This window comes from Pinus tabuliformis, chromosome 1_1 (assembly GCF_031772625.1).
Source record: "Pinus tabuliformis cultivar Carrire ecotype Pingquan chromosome 1_1, CPIR1, whole genome shotgun sequence".
In the NCBI taxonomy this organism is placed as follows: domain Eukaryota; kingdom Viridiplantae; phylum Streptophyta; class Pinopsida; order Pinales; family Pinaceae; genus Pinus; species Pinus tabuliformis.
The window spans coordinates 528,112,849-528,138,919 of record NC_142297.1 but is presented as its reverse complement, the minus strand read 5'-3'; the positions used below and the strand labels follow the sequence as shown (position 1 = coordinate 528,138,919).

General features: G+C 40.4%; 1 protein-coding gene across 1 annotated transcript; it reads right to left on the bottom strand.

Moving 5' to 3' along the window:
* Positions 1-4,003: 4,003 nt before the first annotated feature.
* On the bottom strand, positions 4,004-24,082 carry LOC149214102 (uncharacterized). Its single transcript, XM_089389294.1, has 3 exons — positions 23,400-24,082; positions 4,212-4,377; positions 4,004-4,057 (listed from the first exon to the last, which is right to left on the bottom strand). Exons 1-3 carry the CDS (start codon positions 24,080-24,082, stop codon positions 4,004-4,006), a joined length of 903 nt encoding a protein of 300 aa, XP_089245420.1.
* Positions 24,083-26,071: the final 1,989 nt, after the last annotated feature.

Sequence of the window (26,071 nt, the reverse complement as noted above, 5' to 3'; positions counted from 1 at the left end):
TATCACTTCAGAGTGTTGGCTCACCTCTAGTTTCCACAGTTGGAAGCTTTTTCATTAAACATGTCTTTCTTCTTGTTAAAAAGCCTCTAGCTGATGGCGCAATCTGCTCGACGTTCACGGAAAGTTGCGGTAGTCATCACCAACCATGGGCTAGTTCAGCTATTGGTTATGCATGCAATTGCCCAGTTTCAAATCCCATGGGAAACATTCCGGGAATCTACAAAGGAAGAGATAGCAGCTATTATAGCTGCTAGAGAGGAAGAGCCGGAAGCAATGGAGGAAGAACCGGTAGTGGAGGATGAATACGTGGATCAAGAAGAACCAGAGGAAATGGAGATGGAGACTGAGGAGTTGGAACAAAACAGGGAGCTTGAAGCAGAGAGAACAGTCAAGGCTGTTACACAAGAACCAGCCTCGACTGTGGAACCAATGGAAGAAGAAGTGTTGCAGCAAGAGAGAGTTGATATAGAAGAAGTCGTCAGCACCACGGCCGAGGCTGTCCCATAAGAACTAGCCTCGATTATGGAGCCAAGGGAGAAAATCAGCAGCACCATAATGGGAGAAGAGGTACTGCAGCAGGCTGAGGTAGAAGAAATTATCAACATTACGGTCGAGGTTGTCCCACAAGAACCAGCCTCGATCGTGGAGCCAATGGAGGAAGACAGACCGAGTGAGGAAGGAGTTGGGACGAAAGAAGTCATTAGCACCACAGCTGAGGCTGCTCCACAAGAACCAGCCTCGACTATGGGGCCAATGGAGGAAGATGGACTAGGACAAGAGGGGCCCGAGGCTGAAGGAACCATGGGACCAACAGGAGGAGAAACTATGGACATAATGGACGGGGTTGACACGGTGATACAAGAGTCCACTTTCATCAATGTCGTGCTAGAAGAAACAGTGCCAGCATCAGCCACTCAAGAAATGTTGGATACGGGTGGTGGTGTCACACAAGAACCACCACCAACCCGTCCGGCTCCGAAAATTGTGGAGGAATTAAATCCTGAGGTTGACACTGTTCCACAAGAACCAGTGTCAACCGTGGGACAGGAGACCACACAGGAGGAAGTCTCGACCCAGAGCGGAGTTGTTGTAGATAGAGGAAAAGAGCTCGAGGTCACAGCCGGGGCCGGGATAGACCAAGCAGAAAACCTCTTTCAATCCCCTTTTTATTTCTCCATCCCGAGAGGAGCGAGGGTGTCTCGCTCTCCCCGACGTGCAGAGGAGGAGGTTGTCGTTCCTCCTATTTTGAAATTTGATGGGTCGATCAAAGGACCAGTTGCCACAGGTCTGTTGGCCACAGACTCCCAGCAAGACCTTCCTGAGGGACAAAGGGAGGAAGAACACCCCGCAGAGCCACAAGCACAACAATTGGGTGAGGAAAACACTGTTCAGGCAACAGGTACCCTGGAACCCAGAAGAGAGGAAGGGGCAGGCGTTTTTGAAATAGGGGAACCAGGAGGGGAGATGCTGGTTGAAACGCCAATGGATATCCATCCAGTTGATCCACCACCTACTGAGACAGCTTCACAGCAGGTCGAGGTAACGATTAAAAAGGAAGCAGCTGCTCCCGAGGAAGAGGGACCAAGCAGAGCAGTCCCGACAATTGAACCTGTGGATACTCCCTTGAGTAATCCACCACCTGCCGAACTAGCGGCAAGGCCAGTCGAGGTGGTCATGAAGCAAGAAGTGATTGAGGAAGAGCAAACAATGGAGGAAAACCCGACAATAGGTCTAGTAGACATTCCCCCAGGTGACCTACCTCCTGCCTTAACCGACTGTAGTACCAGATGAGGTGGTGGTCAAGAAGGAATGGATAGAGTTGTGTAAGCAACGAAGGCTACCCATTAAGCAGAAATATCAGCTGCAATTCAGGGATGCGATGCGGCTAAAAATAGAGGTTAGGAGGCTGAGAAGGCAGGTGCACCAGCTAAAGAAACAGGTGAAGAAATATAGGCGGTGGGCTAAGAAGCCCAAAGCCACAGTGGCTGAAGCAGAAACACAGGTGGACAATGTGGCGACAACCTCTGTTGCCATTCAGACAGACCCTATTAAGCATTTGTTCGAAGGTCGTGAGTTTTCCTTGACAGTTGAAGTTCAAACCTGGAAATCCACCGCGGCTCGATATCAGAATGAAGTGAAGAGAGCCCAAGAACAAGCATCCAAGGCTATCTTCGAATATGTGGAGTGCATAGACATATTGTGATTGAGGCACGCAAAGTAGTAGCTCAAGGTGGAGCAGCTGGAGGAACAAGTGACAGAATTGAAGGCTAATAAAGAACAGATGTTCAGCCTGGCACAAGAGGTAATGGCATGTCACCCTCCTGCTTCTAGCTATGCTTTTTTCTTGCATGAGCAATTTCTTTTCTTCTGTTTGGAGAGAATTAAGAAGGAAATTAGTCACGAGATCGAGGATGGGGTACAGTTCCTTCGGATATTGAGGGCCCATGATTTAGCAACTCAACACTTGATGTGTGAGTTTTATCTGCATGGATATCTCCTGCGTGCTGACAAAGAATTTAATCTGGTCCCATATGTGGGGGACATTCATTTAAGGGCATTCACCTCCTACACTCTCAATCAGATAAGCTAGCAGAAGGCTTCCAATACGTTTGAATCAAATTAGACCACAAAGCCTCTTATGGTGAGAGGAGAACATGAGCGGTCAGTGACTATGTACAATAAGCACACCACCTTTTTAGAGATTGAGGGGAACAAAGAACGTATGTTGAGGACACAAAGGTGGTGCATTGATCTTTGTGTCAAACAAATAGTCACGTTTCAGGATGAGGCCCTCGACAGTTGCCAGAAAAGGTGGATGATGTCACCTACATCTGTCCGGAACAGGGAACCGTTTGGGGCACCAAATTTTGCATGGGCACTAAGTAGGGTGCCAAGATACGTGGCATGCATCCAAACATGTGGGGTCCGGTGGATGGGGATCCGGTTCAGTTTTCCTGTCATTTGGTTGCCAGCAGAGCACTATACCCCAGCATATAATGTACCAGATGATTGGTGGAAGGAAGTTCTTCTTTCAGAGGGGTACAAGGTTCCAGGAACAGATATGGCAGAGGAATATGATCTCGCCCAACTCCACGAGGACCACAACCGATCTAACCCAGACCTGTGGAGGTGGCGAGCTGCATGAGGGCATGCAGAAGGCTAGTTGGGGGGAGATGTTGGGCACCAAATCTGCTTAACTTTTCCTTACATTTCCACCCATCCTTTTATCCTTTTTACACTCATTAACATACATTTATTATGATAAACCTATGAGGTAAACCCCTTTCTCTGTCTCTTGGAATATTTAATTAATGAAGTAAAGTCACAAGGGTTTTGCTTATGCGAACCACTAAAACTTGTTATGTCCACAGATTCTGGAGAACAGGTGTTGATCTCATGGCATATAGTGGCAGTTTCATGATTCACAATAGTCGTTCAGCAACGCTAAAATAGCATAACCAACTTGCAGCTATTCCCAATCCGTTTTGGATCATTTCTATTCTCGCTCTCTCGGCACTAGTGTTGTTTTGAACTGATGTATATTTTTGGGCATGTAGTTGCCAGGTTTTGGGGAAGATGTTATCACCCCTGTATTGTATAAAAGATGGATTGTTCCTATGTGAAGGGTTAGCCGTACCAGGATATGCATTGTAACAACTTTTCTTCAGATTAATCAATGTTGTGAGTGAACACAGCCTTGATCAAAGAGTTGGGCCCACTCTTCTGATCAGGTGTTGCGTGTTTCCTTTTATGTGTGTTGTTTTACTTGCTGTATTTATTTCCTTATTGTTGTTACAAATTTCCATAGATTGTTGTGAATGCCTTTTTAAGTTCTGCAGTTTAATTTCCATTACTGTTACAATGATGCTTTGATTTCTTAATCACGAACCCTTGGTTGATGTAAGATTGTAACTTTTCTCCTGCATATACCTTGCGTGTTACCTTGAAAAGAGTACGCACCCGGATTGATGAATTAATGTAGGAAAAGGGTTGACTAATATGTTCATACCTGGACACCGACAAAACCCATCAGTGTAGGAGTACGCTTCCTGGCTGCCTACATTATCCAATACCTCATCAGTAAACAAAGTCGGGAAAGGATCATGCACACAAGCGTCATTCAGCTTTCTGAGGTCTACGCATATCCTTATTTCATCCTTCTGCTTCTTTTCCTGTACTACTATTGGGCTCACCCAATCATATTCTTCTACGGGCTCAATAATTCCTGCCACGGGCATCTTGTCTAACTCTAAGTGGACCTTCTCCTTGCACTTCGAATTGAGATGGTAAGGCCTTTGCTTAGCTGGATTCACATCAGGTTTTAACATGATCTTCATAACTCCTAGGTCTCCTATGATCCCTTTTAATTCCGTAAACCTGGTAGGGCACAAATCCTGGTATTCATGGAGCAATTCAACAACCTTATCTATTGTCGCGTCATCCCAATAGTCTCCAATCTTCACGAATTTCGGTTTTGCTTTTGTGCCAATGTTTATCTGTCTAGTTTTTAGCGGTGCGGTTATATCTGGATTCTCTATCTATGGTCCTTCAACCTCGCGGTGACCCTCAGTTTCAGGAATATTAATCTTTCGGGGATCCTCATCTTCTTCTTCAATAATTACATTATAGCAGTCCAGTGTGTGGCTGAGCTGAGTAGTCCAATCAGGTTGAATTAGATCCAAAGGATCCTGTGGTATCCTAAAGATTGCTACTCTAACCTCTTGTAGCGCCTCGTCAATATAGTCAAACCCATCTTCAAAGTTGAACGTCATTATGAACCCCTAGCGCAAAATATCCCATTCTTCAGTGCCATGGCGGAGCTCTGTCTCCAAGTACCAGTTCATTGGTATGACATCTAGGGTGTGACAGAACAGGTGCACCCATTCAGGTTGGGGCTCCGCTCCATAAGCCTTAGTCCATTTGGCCAAGTGATCGCGTGGATCATCCTTCCCATCATACTTGTCTGTCATCTGTACCTTCAGTTGTCTAAAGCGTATTCTCATCATCCTCCTATATTCGCGCCAATCATCAAAACTACCTTTGTGCGTACCCCACCATCTTATGGGCGTAGCGCGCAGTGCTCAATCCAAAGCCTGGAAGTGATTCTTTTTTGGCACTTCCCTTTCAAATGCATCCAAAAACATATCCACATCATTCAACCCATCATAAAATGGCAGATGTCTTACCTCCAATGACACACAACGCAGCGACTTAGTGATCATGTTACAACTCAGCATAGTTACTTCATGTAGCCAATTCTGCCAGCACTCCAATTCTTCATCCGAGCCCAAGGTGCAGGAACTTTCATGATCCCACGTAATACCTCCATCTACTGTTAGATTCACCCAGTCCTGGTCTTGTGCCATTATTTTGTATATATGGTCCAAATCGTCATCGCTTTCGTAGTCACAGACTGGTTCAGTATAGCGCGACCCTTCTGCAGGATCCAGGGGTACTACTACACAAAGTGATTTCTTTTCAAATGTCATCTTTCGCTTCTTTAGGTTGATCACCCCATTCATGTCAATAGCCCAATCAATCCCAAGGAGCACAGGGTAGGGGTTGTTGTCATCCACAATTTCTATTACTTCAAAATCAGCCAATGCGCTCGCGCCTTCAATATCTACAGTCACTCCCTGCAATCGTCCCATGGGGATGATCTTCTACTGATTTTCCATCCTTAACTGAATCGAAGACCACTACAGCACGAGTCTCCCCATCTGCTCCCAAGTCTGCTTTGGAAAAACGTTCGCGTCTGACCCTAGATCCAGAATAACTTGATCCATTTCATATTCTCCTATCTGCGCATGAGTCTCATCTCACATCCTATCCTTGTCTTATGCTTACTAATATTTCGAACTACGCATGGCTCACAAGGGGCGTTTTCTCTCCCGACACACCTATTTATTAGCTCCTATAACCCTTTACAACCTTGTTATCACACAACAGCTTCATGCAAGTCTCTACGAAGGTAGTCAACATGGAAGGATCCATCTCTTCAGCAAGTTTATCCCGGCTCCCTGAGGTAGATGCCTTAGCGAAGCTCTTCTTTGCTTCCATAACCGTGTCACGCACATGCTCCAAGTCAAATTCAACCTCCTTCTCGGGATCTTTGCGGATCCACGTGCTTTCTTGAGGCTATTTCCCCTTATCGTCGCCTATTGCAATTCCACTTCATAGCACTATATTCACATTTGGGTCTTCTTCGTGAGGCTCAACCCTCGTCTTCTTTAGGTTCTAAGTAGACTATGGAGGTAGCGTCCCCTTCTCACGTATTCTTCCTATCAATGTAGGACAGTCTTCAGTCTCATGATCAAACTAAGTACAATACTGGCATGACGGACGCGTCGGGTTAGTTCATTCGAGGGCATAGTGTCCTAGTCCTCCACAATTGTAATAAATCACCTGTCCCCAACCTCTATCAGGTCCTCCCCCACCTCGGCCTCATCCGCGCCCTTAGAATATTGTTCACGCTACCCCAACGCCCTGATCAGGAGACCATGTTTCTATCTGAACTCTATAGGTGGGTGTTCTGTCCATCACCAACTCATAACTATGGCAATTGCGCTCATCATGCCCCGCCGATTTACAGAAGTTGCAGAACAGTTGTTGTGGTGTTTGTAGAAACTTTTGTAGTAGATGGCAATTGTCATTCATATGTTTCCCTGCTACCTGACATATAGCACACCATAGCATAGGTCCCGCGCTTGGCCCTGCTTGAGCTTCTGGCATCAAAGGCATTGGCCCTCCTGCTACCACATAATTCGCGAAGATCGGGCAGTGATCCTTGTCATGCCCCTGAATTTTACATTTCAAGCACCATATCTCTTCGTGCACCTCTGGTCGAACTATCTTATCATTCTTTAGACTCTACAGTTCTAAGAAAAGGTTCTACAACTGCGCATGAATCTGTTGGACCCACATATTCGGATCTTGCATCAGTGTTTCATGCAGTCTCATTGCAATCTCCAAGGCTTCGGCCTGGGTCGTAATCTTCTATTGTAATAGCGCAACCCTTAGGTGAGGCAAAAGTGAAGCCACGAACCACTCATGGTGCTTCCCATCTGCCAAATTCATGTTAGTTTCGCGGATCATACACTTCAATCTCTAATCCAACTCCTAGGGTGTCTCGCCTGGTTTCATCATGATTTCCTTAAACCCCACAATCGAATGCGTGTCAGATTTAGGCCTACTGAATTCTTTATTCAGTGTGGTCTAGATTTCTGCCAACGTAGCTGTTGGGTTATCATTAGAGTACTTAATGTTTCAGGTTAGCGCGCACTTTTTCAAAGCACTAACCAACATTTCCTTCTTCATGTTATCATCTGTAACGCCCTGAGCTTTCCATACTACCTTCACGATGAACCAAAATTGGTCCAGGTCCTCATTTCCCAAGCCTTTGAACAATGGAGTTTTTACTGAATTCACCATACTAAACTGCGGTGGATGCGGTGGTGTGGGTGAGGTCGCAAGCGATGGAGGTGAAGATGGAGGTGGTCTAGGTGGATGTGGTATTCACAGGAACCCCTATTTTATCAACTCGATAGTGCTTCATGAAGAATCTTGTGCTACTCCCTGAGGATCAGAGGGCTATATTCAGGCCCCTTTCTTCCTTCGTTCCTATAAGTTTTTCCACTTCACGTAACCCCAAACATCAAGGTAACTGCATAACCCGCTTTTCGCACAATAACATCTTACTCCAGGTATTTAAGGATTTCAAATACTTACCTCATCGACCCTTGCAAAAGCGTCGCTCTGCTCTAACTGACCGAAGTATCGACCACGAACTTGGTTACAAATCCTCCTATGATATGATCAAGCCAATGATCAACAGCGCGAGTGATCTTATCTTCAGAGGCTTCCAATATTCGCACTAATTCTGGGGTCTAGACAATTGGACCGTCAAGCCTCCACCTTCCCTAGTTTTCTGCTAGCTTCGCGATCCACTCGTATAAATCAACAAGGAAGGAACATAAGACAATTTCGTGTATCTTTGTATACAGGTATCTATCTAACCATTTGTCTTTCGTCAATCGTGGATTTCTATTCTCCTATGTTACGAATTCGTGGATCTTTCTATCCAATCAATCTTCAATCTCTTTCTTAGTTAGATTCCAATGATGTGACATCACACATCTCTCATGCAGATCCTGGTCCCAGTAACGGAACCATTTGTTGGCTTGATGGGCCCTGACCTGGGATCAACGTTAGTCAGTGAAGCAAATCCCTACACTACTGGCCCTTTCAGCATCAATCCACAGAGCGCGGACTGAAGTCTCACCCGAAACAGTATGGGGGGATGTAGGAACCAAGTTTCTGCACCCTGAGATGGTCGTGATGTCGATCTTTATTCCCTAATCCTACCTTCACGCAGATCAATAAGCCCTTCGAGTTTATCAAGGCACCCTCTCTTCTGACCTTCAGTACCTCCACGAAGGTATACGACTAACCTTCATGTAGCCCTAACCAGTGATTCAGGCACTTACACGCCTCTGTAACTACGTTATTGTATAAGTTCCCAAATTATATTAAGTATTTACCTACTCTTTCATGCCTTAAGGCTGTCCTCGCGTAAACCTATATTCTTACTTGCGTTCAATTAACAGATACATTCGCGCATCAAATTGGCATTATAATGTAAACCCAGAACTTAACATAATATAATCAATTGCAATAAACAGAGGAAAAATACACATTTATTCTAGAACACTTCTCTTTATTGATATTTCAAGTTCCCAGTACAGACTCTATCCGCCCTGCGCACACAACTATAGGGGTCCGCGCACTCATCTGTGGACTTCCACTCTAGACCTCTGTGCACTCAGCTGCAAAGCCTCCATCTATGCTAAGACTCTCACTCTTAGCTCTCTATGGACTCATCAATGACTCTTACTATCTTCCTTTTTCTAAAATACTCTTCTAATACTTCCTTTTATACAATCCCATGGTCCGCGAACCATGGGTGGATCTTTACAGCCGACATGATTCTTTACAAAACAGGAGCAGACAACCCTTCATGACTCTTGACATCTTCGTGCTCCACGACCATAAAATGCGGATAATTTGAGGATGTTTCACGTTTCTCCATACCAAGATCTAGGAGCCTATTTCAACCCATACAATGCCTTCTTTAATTTATAGACCAAGTGTTCCTACCCCTTTTTAATGAACCCTTCTGGTTGTGTTAAATATACTTCTTCCTTCAACTCCCCATTTAGAAAAGAAGATTTTACATCTAGCTGGTGTAAACTCCAATGGTACTTTGTAGCTAGAGCTATTAACATCCTAATAGTATTTAACTTAGCTATAAGAGAAAAAGTCTCCTCATAATCAATCCCTTCTTTTTGTGAGTACCCTTTGGCCACCAACCTAGCTTTATATTTGTCTACACTACCATTTGCTTTGAACTTAGGTTTAAATAACCATTTACAACCTATGGGCTCTTTTCCTTTTGGCAGTTCAACTAATTCCCAGGTTTTATTTTTAATTATGGACTCATACTCTTCTTTCATAGCTGACCTCCATTCATCATATTGATTTGCTTCATTATAATTCACGGGCTCAACAACATTTAAAATACTATTCATAAGAGCATAATCTTTGTACCTTGCAGGTAAGTGAATCTGTCGTCATGATCTCCTTGGTAGTAGACTTGCCTCAATTCTTCCTGTGTGATTTCTTTCTCACCTCTTAATGGACTTCGACTGTTGAATGTGTCCACATCACTAGATTCCTCTTTTTTTAGTTGCTGCTGTTGCAAATGACTATCTTTGGATCCATGATTGTTGTCATCAATCAGTAAAGGCATGTGCCACTCCTCATAACTTTTTTCCTTATTCCCTTCATCAATCTATTCATGGAAGATAACATCTCTACTCACAAATACCTTATTAGTAGAATGATTAAACATCTTCTATGCTTTGAAATCATAACAATACCCTACAAATATTCATTTTATAGATTTAACATCCAACTTTTTCCTATATTACTTATGAATGTGTGAAAACGCTTTAGAACCAAATACTCTCAAGTGATGGACTGCAGGTTTAAAACCATACAAATCCTCAGATGGATTCTTGAGATCAAGACACCTAGTTGGAGTTTTGTTATTTAAGTGAACTGTAGTACAAATAGCTTCTTCCCAAAAGCCATTAGATAGGTTCTTACCTTTCATCATGTTGCATGCACACTCCACCAAAGTTATGTTCTTTCTCTCTACAACCCCATTCTGTTGTGGAGTGTGGGGTACTGTAAACTGTTGTAGTATTCCATGATCTCTGCAATATTTGATGAAGTTTCCAAGCCTGTATTCTCCCCCTTGATCTGAGCAGAGAATTTTGATGACTTTCCCTGTCTGATTTTCAACCATATTTCTAAATTCTTTAAAGTACTTGAAAGCATCACTTTTCCTTCTAAGAAAGTATACCCATGTATATCTTGTGCAGTCATCAATAAATAACAAGAAATAATAAGCTCCACCTAAGGACCTTGTTTGCATAGGTCCACAAATATTAGTATGCACAAGTTCAAGTATATCTTTCTTTCTCCAATTTAAGCTAGAGGGAAATTCATCCCTGTGCATTTTTCCAAGTGCACAACCTTCACAATCAATATGTTCATTTCTTAAAATAGGAAGTCCATCAACCATACCTTGTTTCTGTAGCAACAATAAGTCATGAAGGTTGATGTGACCAAACCTTTGATGCCAAAGATTCTTTGTTGTCATAGTCGTTGAAGTTAAAGCTTGATGTGGCATGCTTGTAACATTCAACTTATATAGGCCTCCAACTCGTACTCTTGATGCAACCGGCTTTTGATGATCCAAAAAATCCTTTACAACACAATAAGTTTTGAAAAATTCTACCTTTAAACTTTGATCTGTAATCATGGAGACAAAGATCAAATTCTTTTTAATCCCAGGCACATACATGACATTCTGGATGCGCCTGTTATTACCATTAGTAAATACCACAGGAATATATCTGTTGAGTCCCAAACCTACACTTCCCTATATACCCTTTCAGCCTTCTTTTTCCCATTTAATTCATCCACCAAGCTGTCAAATCATTGCACATTAGTCTAAAAAGAGCTTATGAAATGGTTTCCTAACTATGTTTATGACTGCTGTTTGATTTAGATTTTTGTTCAAATAGCTGCGGAAACTTGTCACTTTGCGCAGCCAGCTCAAGTTTCCGCAGCCATTTTGTCAAAGGCTATGTTACAGGTGTCCAATGGAGAAACCGGCCACATGGGCAAGCTGCAAGTGACGTGTACATGGAGTGTGTCCCCTCGGTTCAGCCAAATCGCTCATAAACGGTCGTGGTCAACGACGGTCAAAGGAAGGGCCAAACAAGGAGTTTTGCGATGGCACGGCTCTGTTTTTCCCACGTGAAGGTTTGTGTGGCACGATCCTTAGTTTCCGGAGGTACTGGCACACCTGTAGAGCAGCCCGTGAACTGAATCGAGCAGCCACCACTCCATGGATTCAACTGTCATGATGACCATCATGCTAGATCTCAGGCCGTGGAGATTTACGTGTCTCTTGGCAGCATAAAATCTAGGAATTAGTTGCAGCACTTTTACTTATAAATAACGTGTTGATATACGTTGGATAGTTAGCTTTTGAGGTGTAATTTTGACTGTTTTTACGAGCCATTGTGCCGTGCTTTATTCCTATGTTATCACTGCACTTTAATATATGAGAAGACAGCATTCCTAAATTCGATTTGTGACTGAGTGTTGACTGGCTGAGGTTGCAGAGGGCCCCTGTACACCAAAGCTTTGTATAGTTTCTTACTTGCTTTCATTTACTGTTTTTATAATCATTGCTTGTATATATATTGCGTTGTTCTGATGTTCATTGCTGTCCATATTTCCTTTATGTTTTCTTTTATAACTGTTAGCTGATCAGTGCTTCTTTTACAGGTTTTTTTGTAGGCAACCCGGGCAAAATTTACATATTTTTTATAACTACTAACATGAGATCATCTTGTCCTTTCTGCTGATTTTCATTTCCTGAGTTTAATTCCAGCACTGTCATTTCTTTCAAGTTTTGTTTTGCTTATTTACTTTTCTGCTACTTAGACATCATATTACTCATCTGTTTATGATTTCCTTTCTATAGCCAAGCGACTCAATTAGTAAGGAATCAGAATATTACTTGTTGTAGTATGATTTAGTTTGCTTTCCTGCAAGTTAGAGATTGAATTACTTATGTCATTTTCAAGAGTTGAAATATGAATGAGTAGTTAAATCTTAGTTTCCTTTTATGCAATTTAGATATCATATTACTCAGCTTGTTTATGATTACTTCCTATAGCCGGAGTGAGTCGAAAGGTGAAGGGTCAGAATGTGGGTTGAAGTAGTGTGATTTAGTTTGCTTTGCTTTCAGTCTTTGAGTTGCTTTAAGTTCAGTTTTTATTTTCTTTTTCATACAGCAGTAAGGATACTGGGCCATTGTCACTAGTTCACTGTTTTGGTACATTTACTTCCTTTTGAGAATTGATTTCATTACAGTCAGTTGAAACTTTCTTTTTGACAACTTTTAAGTTTGGAAAATCACCGTAGAAATCACCATTACCATCCATACTTAACTTTCAACTTCGCCATTACACACTAGGGAATCCACAAAAGATAAACCCAAAAACAAACTAAAAAAAAACACTCAAAAACGACAAAAGACTAAGAAAATGGTTACCTTGCACATATAGTGCACTTCACTTCATCAGTTTACGAATCCCGGATTGACATTTTAAATAGCAATTTAGGACACACTAAATTGACCAAACATTTTGGCGCCGTTTCCGGGGAAGTGAAACTAGGTAGCCAATTTCTTAAAAAAAAAAACAAGAAAATTTCAAGGAAGGTAAAAATTGATAATTTCTCAAAGTATGCTCTCCTCTTACACCTAGTGTGATCTCGAGGATCAGAAAAGAGAGTTATTGGTTTAATAATTTCTTGAGTATGCTCTCTTCTTGCACTTAGAATGATCTGGAAGATTAGAAAGAGAATTATTAGCCCAACTTGAAGAAAAATAAAAAAATGACATGCATAGAGCAAGAGATTCTAGGGGAAGGTTTTTAGCTAGGGCCAAGAGTTCGATTTTTACAACTAGATCTACTTCAAGGAATAGACAAGAGACACCTCCATCATCTCCAACTCACACTCCTAGCCTTAGGATTCCTGGAATTCAAGAGGCAGTAGTTGGATTAGGAGACTCTCCCACACCATCCATCGAATCTGAATTAGGAAAAGATCCTTTCTTTCTTTCTACGGGGAGACACATTGTAATTGAAGAAGTAGAATCACCTGAAGAAGAAGAGGGAGAAATTCCTCCTCGTTCGCCATTAGTAGAGGAACCAGAGGACTTTGAATTCTCTGAGGAAACTATCATGACAGAGGAAGTAGTAAACGGATTTGGTAGAGGTAGAGGTAGAGGAGGAGGAGGAGGAAATAATGGAGGAGGTAGAGGTAACAATGGGGGAAATAGGGATGGAGATAACTCATTCGGATTTCCTATAGTCGATGAGGATTCTCGAGCAACAATGAAAAATATTTCACCATCTGTCCTCCCAAACTTTCATGGGTTAAGAAATGAGGATCCTGAAACATTTCTATTTGAGTTTGAGGTCGTGTGTCGAACTTATGATTATCTGGAAGACTCTCAAAAACTCAAATTGTTTCCTTCAACATTGCAAGGAGCAGCTTTGAAATGGTTCATGGGATTACTCACTCAATCCATTAGGACTTGGAATGATATGAAACAAACATTTTTGGATAGATACCTGGACTATTGTATGCCCACCAATCACAAGGATGAAGTATTCAAAATGGTACAAAAAGAAGATGAAAACTTGGAGGATTTACTTGAAAGATTTCAATACAACCTGAAAAGAGCAAAAATGAGTAACCTAGATGAGGAAACCTTGAAATCCCTTCTATTAAAATCCATTAGAGATGAATGGATAGATATTTTGAACATGATGGGAAAAGGAGATATATCTCAACTTCCACTTCATGATATAGCAGAGCTATGTGTCCATCTCTCAAGGGGAAAATCTAAAACTGGAAAAGGGCCTAGAGATCCTTCTCTCATTAGAGCAAACAAATCTGCAACTGGATCAGTAAGTAGGGCTGAGATTGGTGACATGCTTGATGAATTCAAAACTGATATCTTAGGGAGTCTTAGTGAGCAATTAGACACCCTTAAGATACGCAACAAACAAAACGCAGAAGCTGAAGCTTTGGCCATCTTTTGCCCAAAATGTAGAAAGAAACATGCTCTAAGGGAATGTCCCTTGGATGCAAAAGTTGTAGAAACATGTGTAATTTGTTGAGAAAACCATGAGACCAAGGATTGTCCTTCAATTCCTGGACTCAAAGCTGTCTTTCAAGAAGATCCAAATACAATTGAGTCTCTCTATTTTGTCGCAAGGAGACCTTGGCAGGGGCAACAAAACCAAGGGTTTAATAACTCTATGAACTTTCAACCCCCACCAAATTGGAATCCTTGGCAACAACCTTGGTCCCAACCTCAAAATCCTTTTCAATCATGGGTACAAGGTATGCAAAATCCTTATGGGAGATTTGCTCAATTTTATCAATATCCTCCATCTTTTCAAAATCAACAAGCTCCACAACTTCCAAATCAAAATCCACAACTATCATTGCCATTTCCACAACAACAACAACCTTCTCAACAGAATCCAAATTCTCAACTCTTGCTTCCATTTCAACAAAAGCCAAATCAACTACCTTCTCAGCCATTTCCAAACCCCAACAATAAAAACCCTCAAAATGCTTACATGGTAGAAGGTCAACAATTTCCTACCTATATGATTGTTCCTCTCAATGATGTACAACTCAGATCAGGTAGAGTTTTAGATAAGCCTTCTATAGATGCTCAAAAGCAAAGCATTTCTGAGGAAGATTCTCTTGAAGCCAATAAGGGTTCTGAAGCATCTCTTCAAAACCCAAGCACTCAAAAAGAAAAAGAGTCAACCCCCACAACTCCTATAGTTGATCAACCTACATCTTCATCCACACCTCCTTTTCCTGAAAGGTTACAAATTGACAAAGGGGTGGAAAAACAAATCTTGTTGCCTGACTATGATTTCCTAGATGAATTAAAGAATGTCTGTATCAAGATTCCCTTGTTACAAGCCATTAAAGAGATTCCTATTCTAGCAAAAACAATAAAGGAGTTGAGTCTTAAAAGACCAGGAAGGAAGCCGAGGGATACAAGAAGAATCCACCTGGTAGGAAAAATTGCAGATATCATGATGGGAAAAATTACTATGCAGAAGTATGTAGATCCCGGTAGTCCAATTGTCAAAACTCATATCAATGGGGTAGAAATTCCAAATACTTTGATTGATTTAGGGGCTACTATCAACATTATGAGTAGACAGACTATGGAACAGCTGAAACTTCCTAATCTTCTTTTTACACCTACTTTACTGCAACTTGCAGATCGATCAATTATCAAACCAGATGGTGTATTAGAAGACATTTCGGTCTCCTTAGACTCTTGGGAATATCCAGTAGATTTCATGATTTTAACTCCCAAGAGTAACTTAGGAGGACACCCTCTCATCTTAGGAAGACCTTGGCTAGCCACATCTGATGCTTTTATCAGTTTTAGGTCTGGGGATATGTATATTTCTGATGGTAATTTGACAAATAAATTCAATCTGTATCCTCCAGCAAAAGCAATTATAGAAATAGGAGATAATGAGTGGGTTGATGATGAGGATACTATACAACCTGTTTTTACCATTTCTGAAATCAGTGAAGATAGTCAAATTCTGAACACATTAGAAAACTTTGAAACATCTTCAGAATATGACCACACACAATTTCAGTTAGATTCTGACATTGAGTATCTATCATCTAGACAAATGTCTCTTTTCTCTATGGAAGAGTTTGGTAGTTCCGCCATTGAGATCTTTCCAGGTAAAACATTGAATATCAACAAAAACTTGGAAAGATCACAACAGGAAGAGCTAACCAAAATCTTGCAAAAACATTCTACTGCATTTGCATGGGAGTATACTGATATGAAAGGTATTGACCCTAAGACTTGCATTCATCACATCTACATCGAGGAAAACAGTAGACCAATCAGACAACCTCAGAGAAGGATGAATCCAAACCTTAGGGAGATAATGAAAGAAGAGCTCCAAAAACTACTCAATATAAACTTCATTTATCCAATTTCAGATAGCCGATGGATTTCTCCTTTGGTTATAGTACCTAAAAAGAATGGTAAATGGAGGGTTTGCATTGATTACAGGGAATTGAACAAAGCAACTTTGAAGGATCACTTTCCTTTACCCTTTATTGATCAGGTATTAGATATTGTAGCAGGCAAAAAGTATTTCTCATTTTTGGATGGTTTTAGTGGCTATAATCAGATTCAGGTAGCACCTGAAGATCAGAATAAGACCACATTTACCTGTCCATGGGGAACTTTTGCTTACCGAGTACTTCCTTTTGGATTATGTAATGCACCCGCAACATTTCAAAGGGCAGTACTAGGAATCTTTTCTGATCTAATCCATGATTGTGTAGAGGTTTATATGGATGATTTTACAGTTCATGGTGATTCATTTGAAGAGGCATTAGAAAATTTGGAAAAAGTCCTTATAAGATGTAAAGAAACAAACCTTTCATTAAGTCATGAAAAATGCTTTATGATGTTTACTAAAGGGATTGTTTTGGGACATCATATTTTAGGGGATGGAATTAAAGTTGATAGATCAAAAGTTGAAGTCATCTCCAAGTTGCCTATTCCAAATTGTCAAAATTATGTTAGAAGTTTTCTTGGATTCACTGGATACTATAGAAGATTTATTGAAAACTTCACCAAAATAGCATCTCCACTCTTCAAATTACTTACAAAAGACTGTGAATTCAAATGGGATCCTGATTGTCAATCTGCATTTGAAACCTTCAAAATGAGAATATCTGAAGCACCCATTTTGAGAGGGCCAAATTGGAAACTTCCTTTCCATATTTCTACAGATGCTTCAGATACAGCTCTAGGAGCTGTGTTGGGTCAAAAGGATTTAGTTCCTTATGCCATTTATTACACCAGTAAAAATTTGACTCCCACTAGTTAAATTATACTGTGACTGAAAAAGAGTTCTTAGCTGTTGTTCATGCAATCAACAAGTTTAGACATTATATAACAGGCTATGAAACTTTTGTCCATACTGATCATTCTGCAATTAGATATCTAATGAACAAACATGTTACTAATGGCAGAGTTACAAGATGGATCTTACTTTTACAAGAATTCAATATTACTGTGTTGGATAGAACATGAAAACAAAATACAGTAGCTGATTTCTTGTCTAGAATCCAAAATACTAATGAAGATTCTCCTGTAGAGGATAAGTTTCCAGATGAGTATTTATTTGCAGTAACTACTAAGACTCCTTGGTATGCAGATATTGCTAATTATTTGGTTACAGGGAAGCTACCTCCACACTTGTTTCCTAATGAAAAAAGAAGAATTATTCAGGAGAGTTCGAATTATTCATGGATTTCTAATGAATTGTTTAAAACAGGGCTAGATTGTGTGATCAGAAGATGTGTTCGGGAAGATGAAATGCCTGACATCCTTAAGGAATGTCATGATGAACCATGCGGTGGGCACTTTGCTGACAAGAGGACGGCCTATAAAATCCTTTCCTTAGGATATTATTGGCCTTCTCTCTTCAAAGATGCAAAACAATATGTCAGAAGGTGTGACAGCTGCCAGAGAGTTGGGAGACCGACTCTTTCAAATGAAATGTCATTACAGCCACAGGTACTCATCAAACCCTTTGAAAAATGGGCTTTAGATTTCATTGGACCCATTAATCCACCTTCTAGACAAAAGAAGTATATATTGGTTTGCACTGATTATGTCACTAAATGGGTAGAAGCCAAAGCATTGCCTTCTGCCACTGAAAATTCAGTTGTTCAATTTCTTTTTGAGGATATTTTTACTCGTTTTGGTGTCCCAAGAGAAATTGTGACAGATCAGAGAAGTCAATTTACATCTAACTTGATGGAGAAGCTGATGGAAGAATACAAAATCAAGCACAGAAAATCTACTCCTTACCATCCGCAAGCAAATGGCCAAGTGGAGTCTACAAACAAAGTTCTTGAGAGCATCATCACCAAAACTGTTCATCTACACAGAAGAGACTGGGCAGAGAGGCTTCCTGAAGCCTTATGGGCCTACAGAACTACATGGAGGAATACAACAGGACATTCTCCCTATGAACTTGTTTATGGGAAAGAAGTCCTGCTCCGCATTGAGTTTCAAGTCAAGACTTTCAAGATGGCAGTCCAGTTGGGGATGAATCTATCAGAAGCCCAAAAGCACAGAATGGAGCAGCTGAATGAGCTAGATGAGATGAGACAAGAAGCAATTTTAAGGACTGATCTAGTTCAACATCAAAGAGCTAAGTGGCATGACAGATACATCAAAGAGAGAAAGTTTCAAGAGGGAGATTGGGAGTTACTATTTGATTCCAAGTTTAAAGACTTCAAAGGAAAATTTCAGACTCATTGGCTTGGGCCATATGAGATTGACAAAGTCTTTAACAATGGAGCGGTAAGAATCAAGACCATAGATGAATTTCAGACACCTCTTATTGTGAATGGCCACCGATTGAAAATTTATCATAAGACACTCTCAAAAGAGGAATTTGTCAAAATGTTCCAAGAGAATTCTACAATAAGGCTGGTGGAGAAGAATCCTTCTCCCCCACCAGCGTAACCTTTGTTTCTTTCAGTTCTTGAAAAAAAAAAAATGTGTATAAGCCTGAAAACCAATCACAGATTGGCGGTCTTATGCAGAAAATGTAGAGTGAAAATCAGGGACACCTGACACTCCATATTTTCCAAAAAAAAAAATCTTCTCTCCTTCTTTTTCCATCTTCACTCCACCTCATTTGTCATCTCCATCTCATTCTCATTTTCATTTCACTTCACTCTCACTCCATTCCACTCATTTCATTTTCATTTCATCAATAAAAATCCCTTTCAGGACTATTTTCACTGAGTTAGTTATTTTCTAACTATCTTTGTTCAGCCAAGTAGGTGTTGTCTCAGTTTCCGCAGCTGGAGGCCGTTTCCGCAGCCAGAAGCAGTTTCCGTAGCCAGAAATGATTTCCGCAGCTACCATCACTCTGTTTTTCAAATTTGCAGTCAACTGTTAGTGCAATAATCATGAAAATGCAAGTGTAATTGAGCTGAAGACATGGGGCATCTCCAAAACATCAAGGAAGAGCAGTTGGTTAGAAGCTATGAGCAAGAAATGAAAAAGTTTCCAAAGGTATGAGCAAAAATTTTCATCAAATAACAATTAAAGTCATGATTATGCATAGTTATCAAACCATAAAAAGTTCTACTATGTGCAATGATTCGGTACAATAGCTCCATTACCCACTCCCTTTCCACGATTTAATTCGCACACCATGCATTCATTTCTTAACGGACTCATGATGTATTTTCGGGTTTAAACTCAAGTTGACTGCACTTTCATTTGCCACCTGCGCTCATAAGATGTGACCAATCCCTTTACGGCTCCTCTCTGCAGCATTTTCCGCAGCCATCCATCAAAACGTTTAATGTTTCGTACGCAGCCGTTAGTTCAAAAATCTCGATTTCGCTCCATCCACTTACCATTCTATTAAAGACCATCCTCTTCGCATATACCCGCATGTCATCTTGTGAACTCATTTTCGGCTGCTCATCCTCTGTTCCGCCTGTAATCTGAAGCATTCCCGTTACCTACTACCGATTGCAGCCACTGCATTTTACCATAAACCCTGCAACCGAGCTACCTTCCCTCTGCTAAATCCTCATACGCAATTGCATCCTCAGTTGAAATTTAAAACAGAGAAAGGAATGGGAAAACTACTAAGGGCAGAGCCAGAAGGACCGAAATATCTAGAAGGTTACCCTCAAGCCAAGGATTTGCTGAAGAAAGCCAAATGGTTACGCTTCATCCAAAAGTTTAAAGGCTATAACAAAGAAGTAACCAAGGCTTTTGCACGGTCTTTCGATGGTCAAATGGTGGAGATTGGAGATTTGAAGCTCACGGTGACCGAAACAATAGTAGCAGCTGCCACAGGCTTACCCCAGGAAGGTGAGCAATGGTTCAAAAACAAAAGCGTGGACGAACAGGCATGGAAAATTATGCTAAGAAACCCAGGTATGGACACCACTGTGTTTACTAAAGGAATTCTTGTTCATGCATTGAAGGAAGAATGGGCCAGTCTGTTGTTAGTTATCCAAAAATTTGTCACTTGTGAAGGACGCTTTGGTTCGATGTACATGTACCATGCTAGACTGTTGATGAATTTCTTAGAGAATCAGACTCTTAATTTGCCTTATTTCTTACTGTTGAGTTTAAAGAAGATGAGTATTACAGTCCAAAAACACATAGGCAATATAAACCCTCATTTATATCATCATGGACTTATCAAAATTCTCATTGAGGACCAACTAAAGAAAAACAAAGATACCTGGGAGCAATTCTTGATAAGAAACTACTTTCAAGAGCCATCTGAGGCACCTGAAAGTAATACACAAAAGACACCAAGAAAAAGTAGGAGAAGAGGAAAGAGCACCATAGTCCAAGACACCCCTACTACAGAAACTCAAGAAATTGGTCAAAAAGAAGAAGAAGACAGAACTAAAGCCAAGAAACAGAGGAAAGAAAAAGGAAAAAGGACTATCCAAGAAGTCTACCAGTCACCTGAACCATCCATAGAGGAGGATTATCAACCACTGTCAGAAAGATTAGTACATCTTCAGGCTGCTGCTATAGCAAAGAAAAAGAAAAAAGGAAAACAAAGTCTACAAGAAAAGATTACTAGTCCACCATACTTAAGGAGAAGCACAAGGCTAAGAGGAAAAGGGAGTAAAACACAAACAAAATGGCCCCACTTCATCGACTTGGGTGGTGAGACACTCGAGAAACCTCCAGCTAGCCATATTCCACCTCATCCTCAGCCAAGTATTGAACTTAGTCCTCCACATCATGATAAAAGCCCTTCTCGGTCAGAGCTAGAGAGCAGTCCTCCTCCTCCACCAGATTTTGTACTCAGCCCAAGAAAGACACCTGAGGTAGATCCCAATCAACAGGAGGTATATGACTACTTGGAATCATTAGAAAAATCAACTGCAGGTCCGAGTACCACTCTGCCACTAGATGCACAAGTTCAATCCTTAAAGCAGGAGGTATTTGAATTAGAGGTCCTAAAAAGGCATATCAAGCAAGAAAATGAAGCACTCAAGGAGCAGAGCAAGGTAGATAAAATTACTCATGATAACACTATGCTTCATTTAGGACTATGGCAAAAGAAAAACAAGAAACTGAAGAAAAAGTGCAGAAAGTTGAGCAGAGAATTGATCAATCTCAAATTCAGATGTCTAATCAGGAAACCAAGGATGGTGGTAGCACCAAAGAAGAAGAAAAGAGGGCTAGATGTCCTAGCAGAAGCTTCAGAACATATGGATTAGAGGGGAATGACTAAATTTTGGTTGCATGAGGACATGCAACACCTTCACAGTGGGGGTATGTTGAGTCCCAAACCTACACTTCCCTATATACCCTATCAGCCTTCTTTTTCCCATTTACTTCATCCACCAAGCTATCAAATCATTGCATATTAGTCTAAAAATAGCTTATGAAATGGTTTCCTAACTATGTTTATGATTGTTGTTTGATTTAGATTTTTGTTCAAACAGCTGCGGAAACTTGTCACTTTCCGCAGCCAGCTCAAGTTTCCGCAGCCATTTTGTTAAAGGCTATGTTACAGGTGTCCAATGGAGAAACCGGCCACATGGGCAAGCTGCAAGTGACGTGTACATGGAGTGTGTCCCCTCAGTTCAGCCAAATCACTCATAAACGGTCGTGGTCAACGACGGTCAAAGGAAGGGCCAAACAAGGAGTTTTGCGGTGGCACGGCTCTATTTTGCCCACGTGAAGGTTTGCGTGGCATGATCCTTAGTTTCCAGAGGTACTGGCACACCTGTAGAGCAGCCCGTGAACTGAATCGAGCAGCCACCACTCCATGGATTCAACTGTCATGATGACCATCACGCTAGATCTCAGGCCGTGGAGATTTACGTGTCTCTTGGCAGCATAAAATCTAGGAATTAGTTGCAGCACTTTTACTTATAAATAACGCGTTGATATACGCTGGATAGTTAGCTTTTGAGGTGTAATTTTGACTGTGTTTACGAGCCATTGTGCCGTGCTTTATTCCTATGTTATCACTGCACTTTAATATATGAGAAGACAGCATTCCTAAATTCGATTTGTGACTGAGTGTTGACTGGATGAGGTTGCAGAGGGCCCCTGTACATCGAAGCTCTGTATAGTTTCTTACTTGCTTTCATTTATTGTTTTTATAATCATTGCTTGTATATATATTGCGCTGTTCCGATGTTCATTGTTGTCCATATTTCCTTTATGTTTTCTTTTATAACTGTTAGCTGATCAGTGCTTCTTTTACAGGTTTTTGTAGGCAGCTCGGGAAAATTTACATATTTTTGATAACTACTGACATGAGATCATCTTGTCCTTTCTGCTGATTTTCATTTCCTGAGTTTAATTCCAGCATTGTCATTTCTTTCAAGTTTTGTTTTGCTTATTTACTTTTCTGTTACTTAGACATCATATTACTCATCTGTTTATGATTTCCTTTCTATAGCCAAGCGACTCAATTAGTAAGGAATCAGAATATTACTTGTTGTAGTATGATTTAGTTTGCTTTCCTGCAAGTTAGAGATTGAATTACTTATGTCATTTTCAAGAGTTGAAATATGAATGAGTAGTGAAATCTTAGTTTCCTTTTCTGCAATTTAGATATCATATTACTCAGCTTGTTTATGATTACTTCCTATAGCCGGAGTGAGTCGAAAGGTGAAGGGTCAGAATGTGGGTTGAAGTAGTGTGATTTAGTTTGCTTTGCTTTCAGTCTTTGAGTTGCTTTAAGTTCAGTTTTTATTTTCTTTTTCATACAGCAGTAAGGATATTGGGCCATTGTCACTAGTTCACTGTTTTGGTACATTTACTTCCTTTTGAGAATTGATTTCATTACAGTCAGTTGAAACTTTCTTTTTGACAACTTTTAAGTTTGGAAAATCACCGTAGAAATCACCATTACCATCCATACTTAACTTTCAACTTCGCCATTACACACTAGGGAATCCACAAAAGATAAACCCAAAAACAAACTAAAAAAAAAACTCAAAAACGACAAAAGACTAAGAAAATGGTTATCTTGCACATATAGTGCACTTCACTTCATTAGTTTACGAATCCCGGATTGACATTTTAAAATAGCAATTTAGGACACTCTAAATTGACCAAACAATATCCATACCCTTTAATATGATATTCTTTGTCATCTCCCAGGTAGATGTTCGCACCATTGTTGGTCTCCTTGAAATTTTCATACCAGTGTTTATTACATGTCATATGAGTGGATGCTCCAGAATCCACAAACCAAGTTCCAGCCTCATTGGTCTCAGCAGAAAGAGCAGCATCAGACACAAATAATTTAAGATCATGATTCAGATCTTCACCAGCAAAATGCCCTATATGCCTCTTGTGTCTATGTCTATTTTCATCATTCTTCTTTTTATAATAGTCTCTAGCAATATGACCAGTTCTGCCACAGTAAAAACACTTAATTCCTAAATCATTTTTAGCGAATGACATACCTTGAAATGACTTTTTCTGGGATGGACCACCGCTTTTATGTCCTCCTCCTGGTTTCCCTTTGAAGAACTTTTTCTTTGCCACCAATGCCAGATCTGCATTCTGAGGCTTCAGATTCTTACGCCTCTCTTCTTCCTGCATCAAAATCCCTGTCAACTCTTCAAAGGTGGGAGCTTTCTCCCTTGCTGCAAGCCCTGTAATGAACATTTGATAATCCTTTGTCATGCCATTTAAGGTAATCATGACGAGATCTGTGTTGGACACTTTCTCCCCTATGTCGCCTAACTTGTCTCTCAGTTCTTTAATCTGTGAGATGAATGCAGCAATAGATTCATTCTCTTCCATTCTAATGGAGAGAATCTTACTCTTCAGAAACAACACACAATTTGTATTTTTCGTTTCATACAAATCCTTGAGTGTCACCCAAATCTCATTGGCAGTTTTGCATTCTTGGATATGAGGGATTATGTTGTCTTTTACCGACATCTTCAACAACACCTTCACTTTATTTTCCCTCTTTTCCCAATCTTGAACTGATGCGGTTGTGGCACCACCGACTGTAATCGACTTTGCTTCATCTCCATTTGCAATTTTCCACGCACTAGAACCCTCGAGCAATGTCTACAACTTGAACTTCCAGTTGGCATAATTTGACCCATCAATTTTATTTCTCTCATTAAGGTATGTCTCTGCAATGTGATTATTCATTGTGAAAAAACAATTTCAATAGTGCCCTGCTTTTAATTCATGAGCACCTCCAGTAGCTTGTTTGATCAACAGATCCATGACTCCAATAACAGATATATTGGTCCAATATATAGATCTAGTAATCCAACAACTGATCTAAGGATCCAACACCAGATCCTCCACCAATTGATCTACGGATCTTGTTGAGAAATGGCAACAAGAAATTCCAGTTTAAATTTGTCCTTGAATTTAAACTATGAATTAAAATCGAATTCTATTCTCATAGCAACTTGTAAATAGTTAATTAAGTTTAATTAGCTTAATTAACTTAGGAATTTCGAGTTGGAAGTCTTTCTGAAGTCATATATATGTTCTCCCTAACTTTTAGGGGTCCAGGATGAGTTTAATTGTGAGTTGCAATTAGATCACTTAGTTTACTGAGTTAATTTCAGTTAAATTAGTTCCAAACTGTTTGTGGAACTAATAGAGAGTTAACAGTCAGTTGGTACATCAGTGCATCCACTTGTGTCACTCTAGTTAATTGAAGATTCCCTCATCAAAAACTCATGCATGTTGATTATGAGAAATACGCAATTGAGACTAGAGTGCAGGGACAGTGTACTATCAGTTGTGTGATTTATTGAGTTGTAAATATCATGCATGCAATCAGAGAAGAACCTATGTTTGGATTGCGCAGTTTTGGAAGCATGAATTCCCTTTAAATATGGGTTATTCATCCTAGGAATTATGCAAGAGATTAGGGGCTTTGAGAGCTGCTGAATAGGCTAAGGATTTGGCTTGAGCTAGCTTGTGAGCTAAGGGAGTTTAGCATACTTGTGCGTAATTGTTCTAGTGAGAACAAGCTTTGTATCTTCACTCATATTTCTGATATATGCAATACATATAGCAAGGTTTTGAGCAGTGGATTTCCCCGTATACATATTTTGTTATGTGCCATTGATTTGTCTTCTTCTTGTTCATGTTGTTTTCATCGATCTATTGGCTTCCACTGGTTGAAAGTAGAACTATATTCTTGTCCTATGTTTTAGTACATTGCATGAGCTTGTGAATCTACAGGATTTTATACATGGTACCGGAGCTGAAGACAATATACTAGAGGAGATTTTGAAGTTTTGAGTTTTGGGTTACATGTGAAATTTGAATTTGCAATACATACTTTAGGATCAGCAGATGACGTTCTATGGTTTGCGGCTCGAGTATGCCTTGGAATGAAACTCGAATTTTATAGCCTATAGGGACAGAATGGAGTCTGTGCTAGAGGATAATGGCTTGAAGGAATTTGTTGATCAAGAAATTCCTAATCCAACAACATTGGATGCACAAAATTTGGTTGAATGGAAGAAGTGTGTGGTGAAGGCGAGGCGGATAATCCTTGAAGGAGTTTGAGACAACATTGTTTCGAATCTCCATGGAAAGGAAACTCTGTATGCTATGTGGAAAACATTGATGGACTTGTATCAAAACAACAGTGACCAAAGGAAATTGGCACTGAAGGTCAAACTTTGAAAAATCAAAATGGAGAAAGGAAATACTATTCCAAAATACTTGACCATGTTCACTCAATGTCATGATGAACTTGGAAATGTTGGAATCATGGTTGCCGAGGATGATATGGTGAGTCTAACT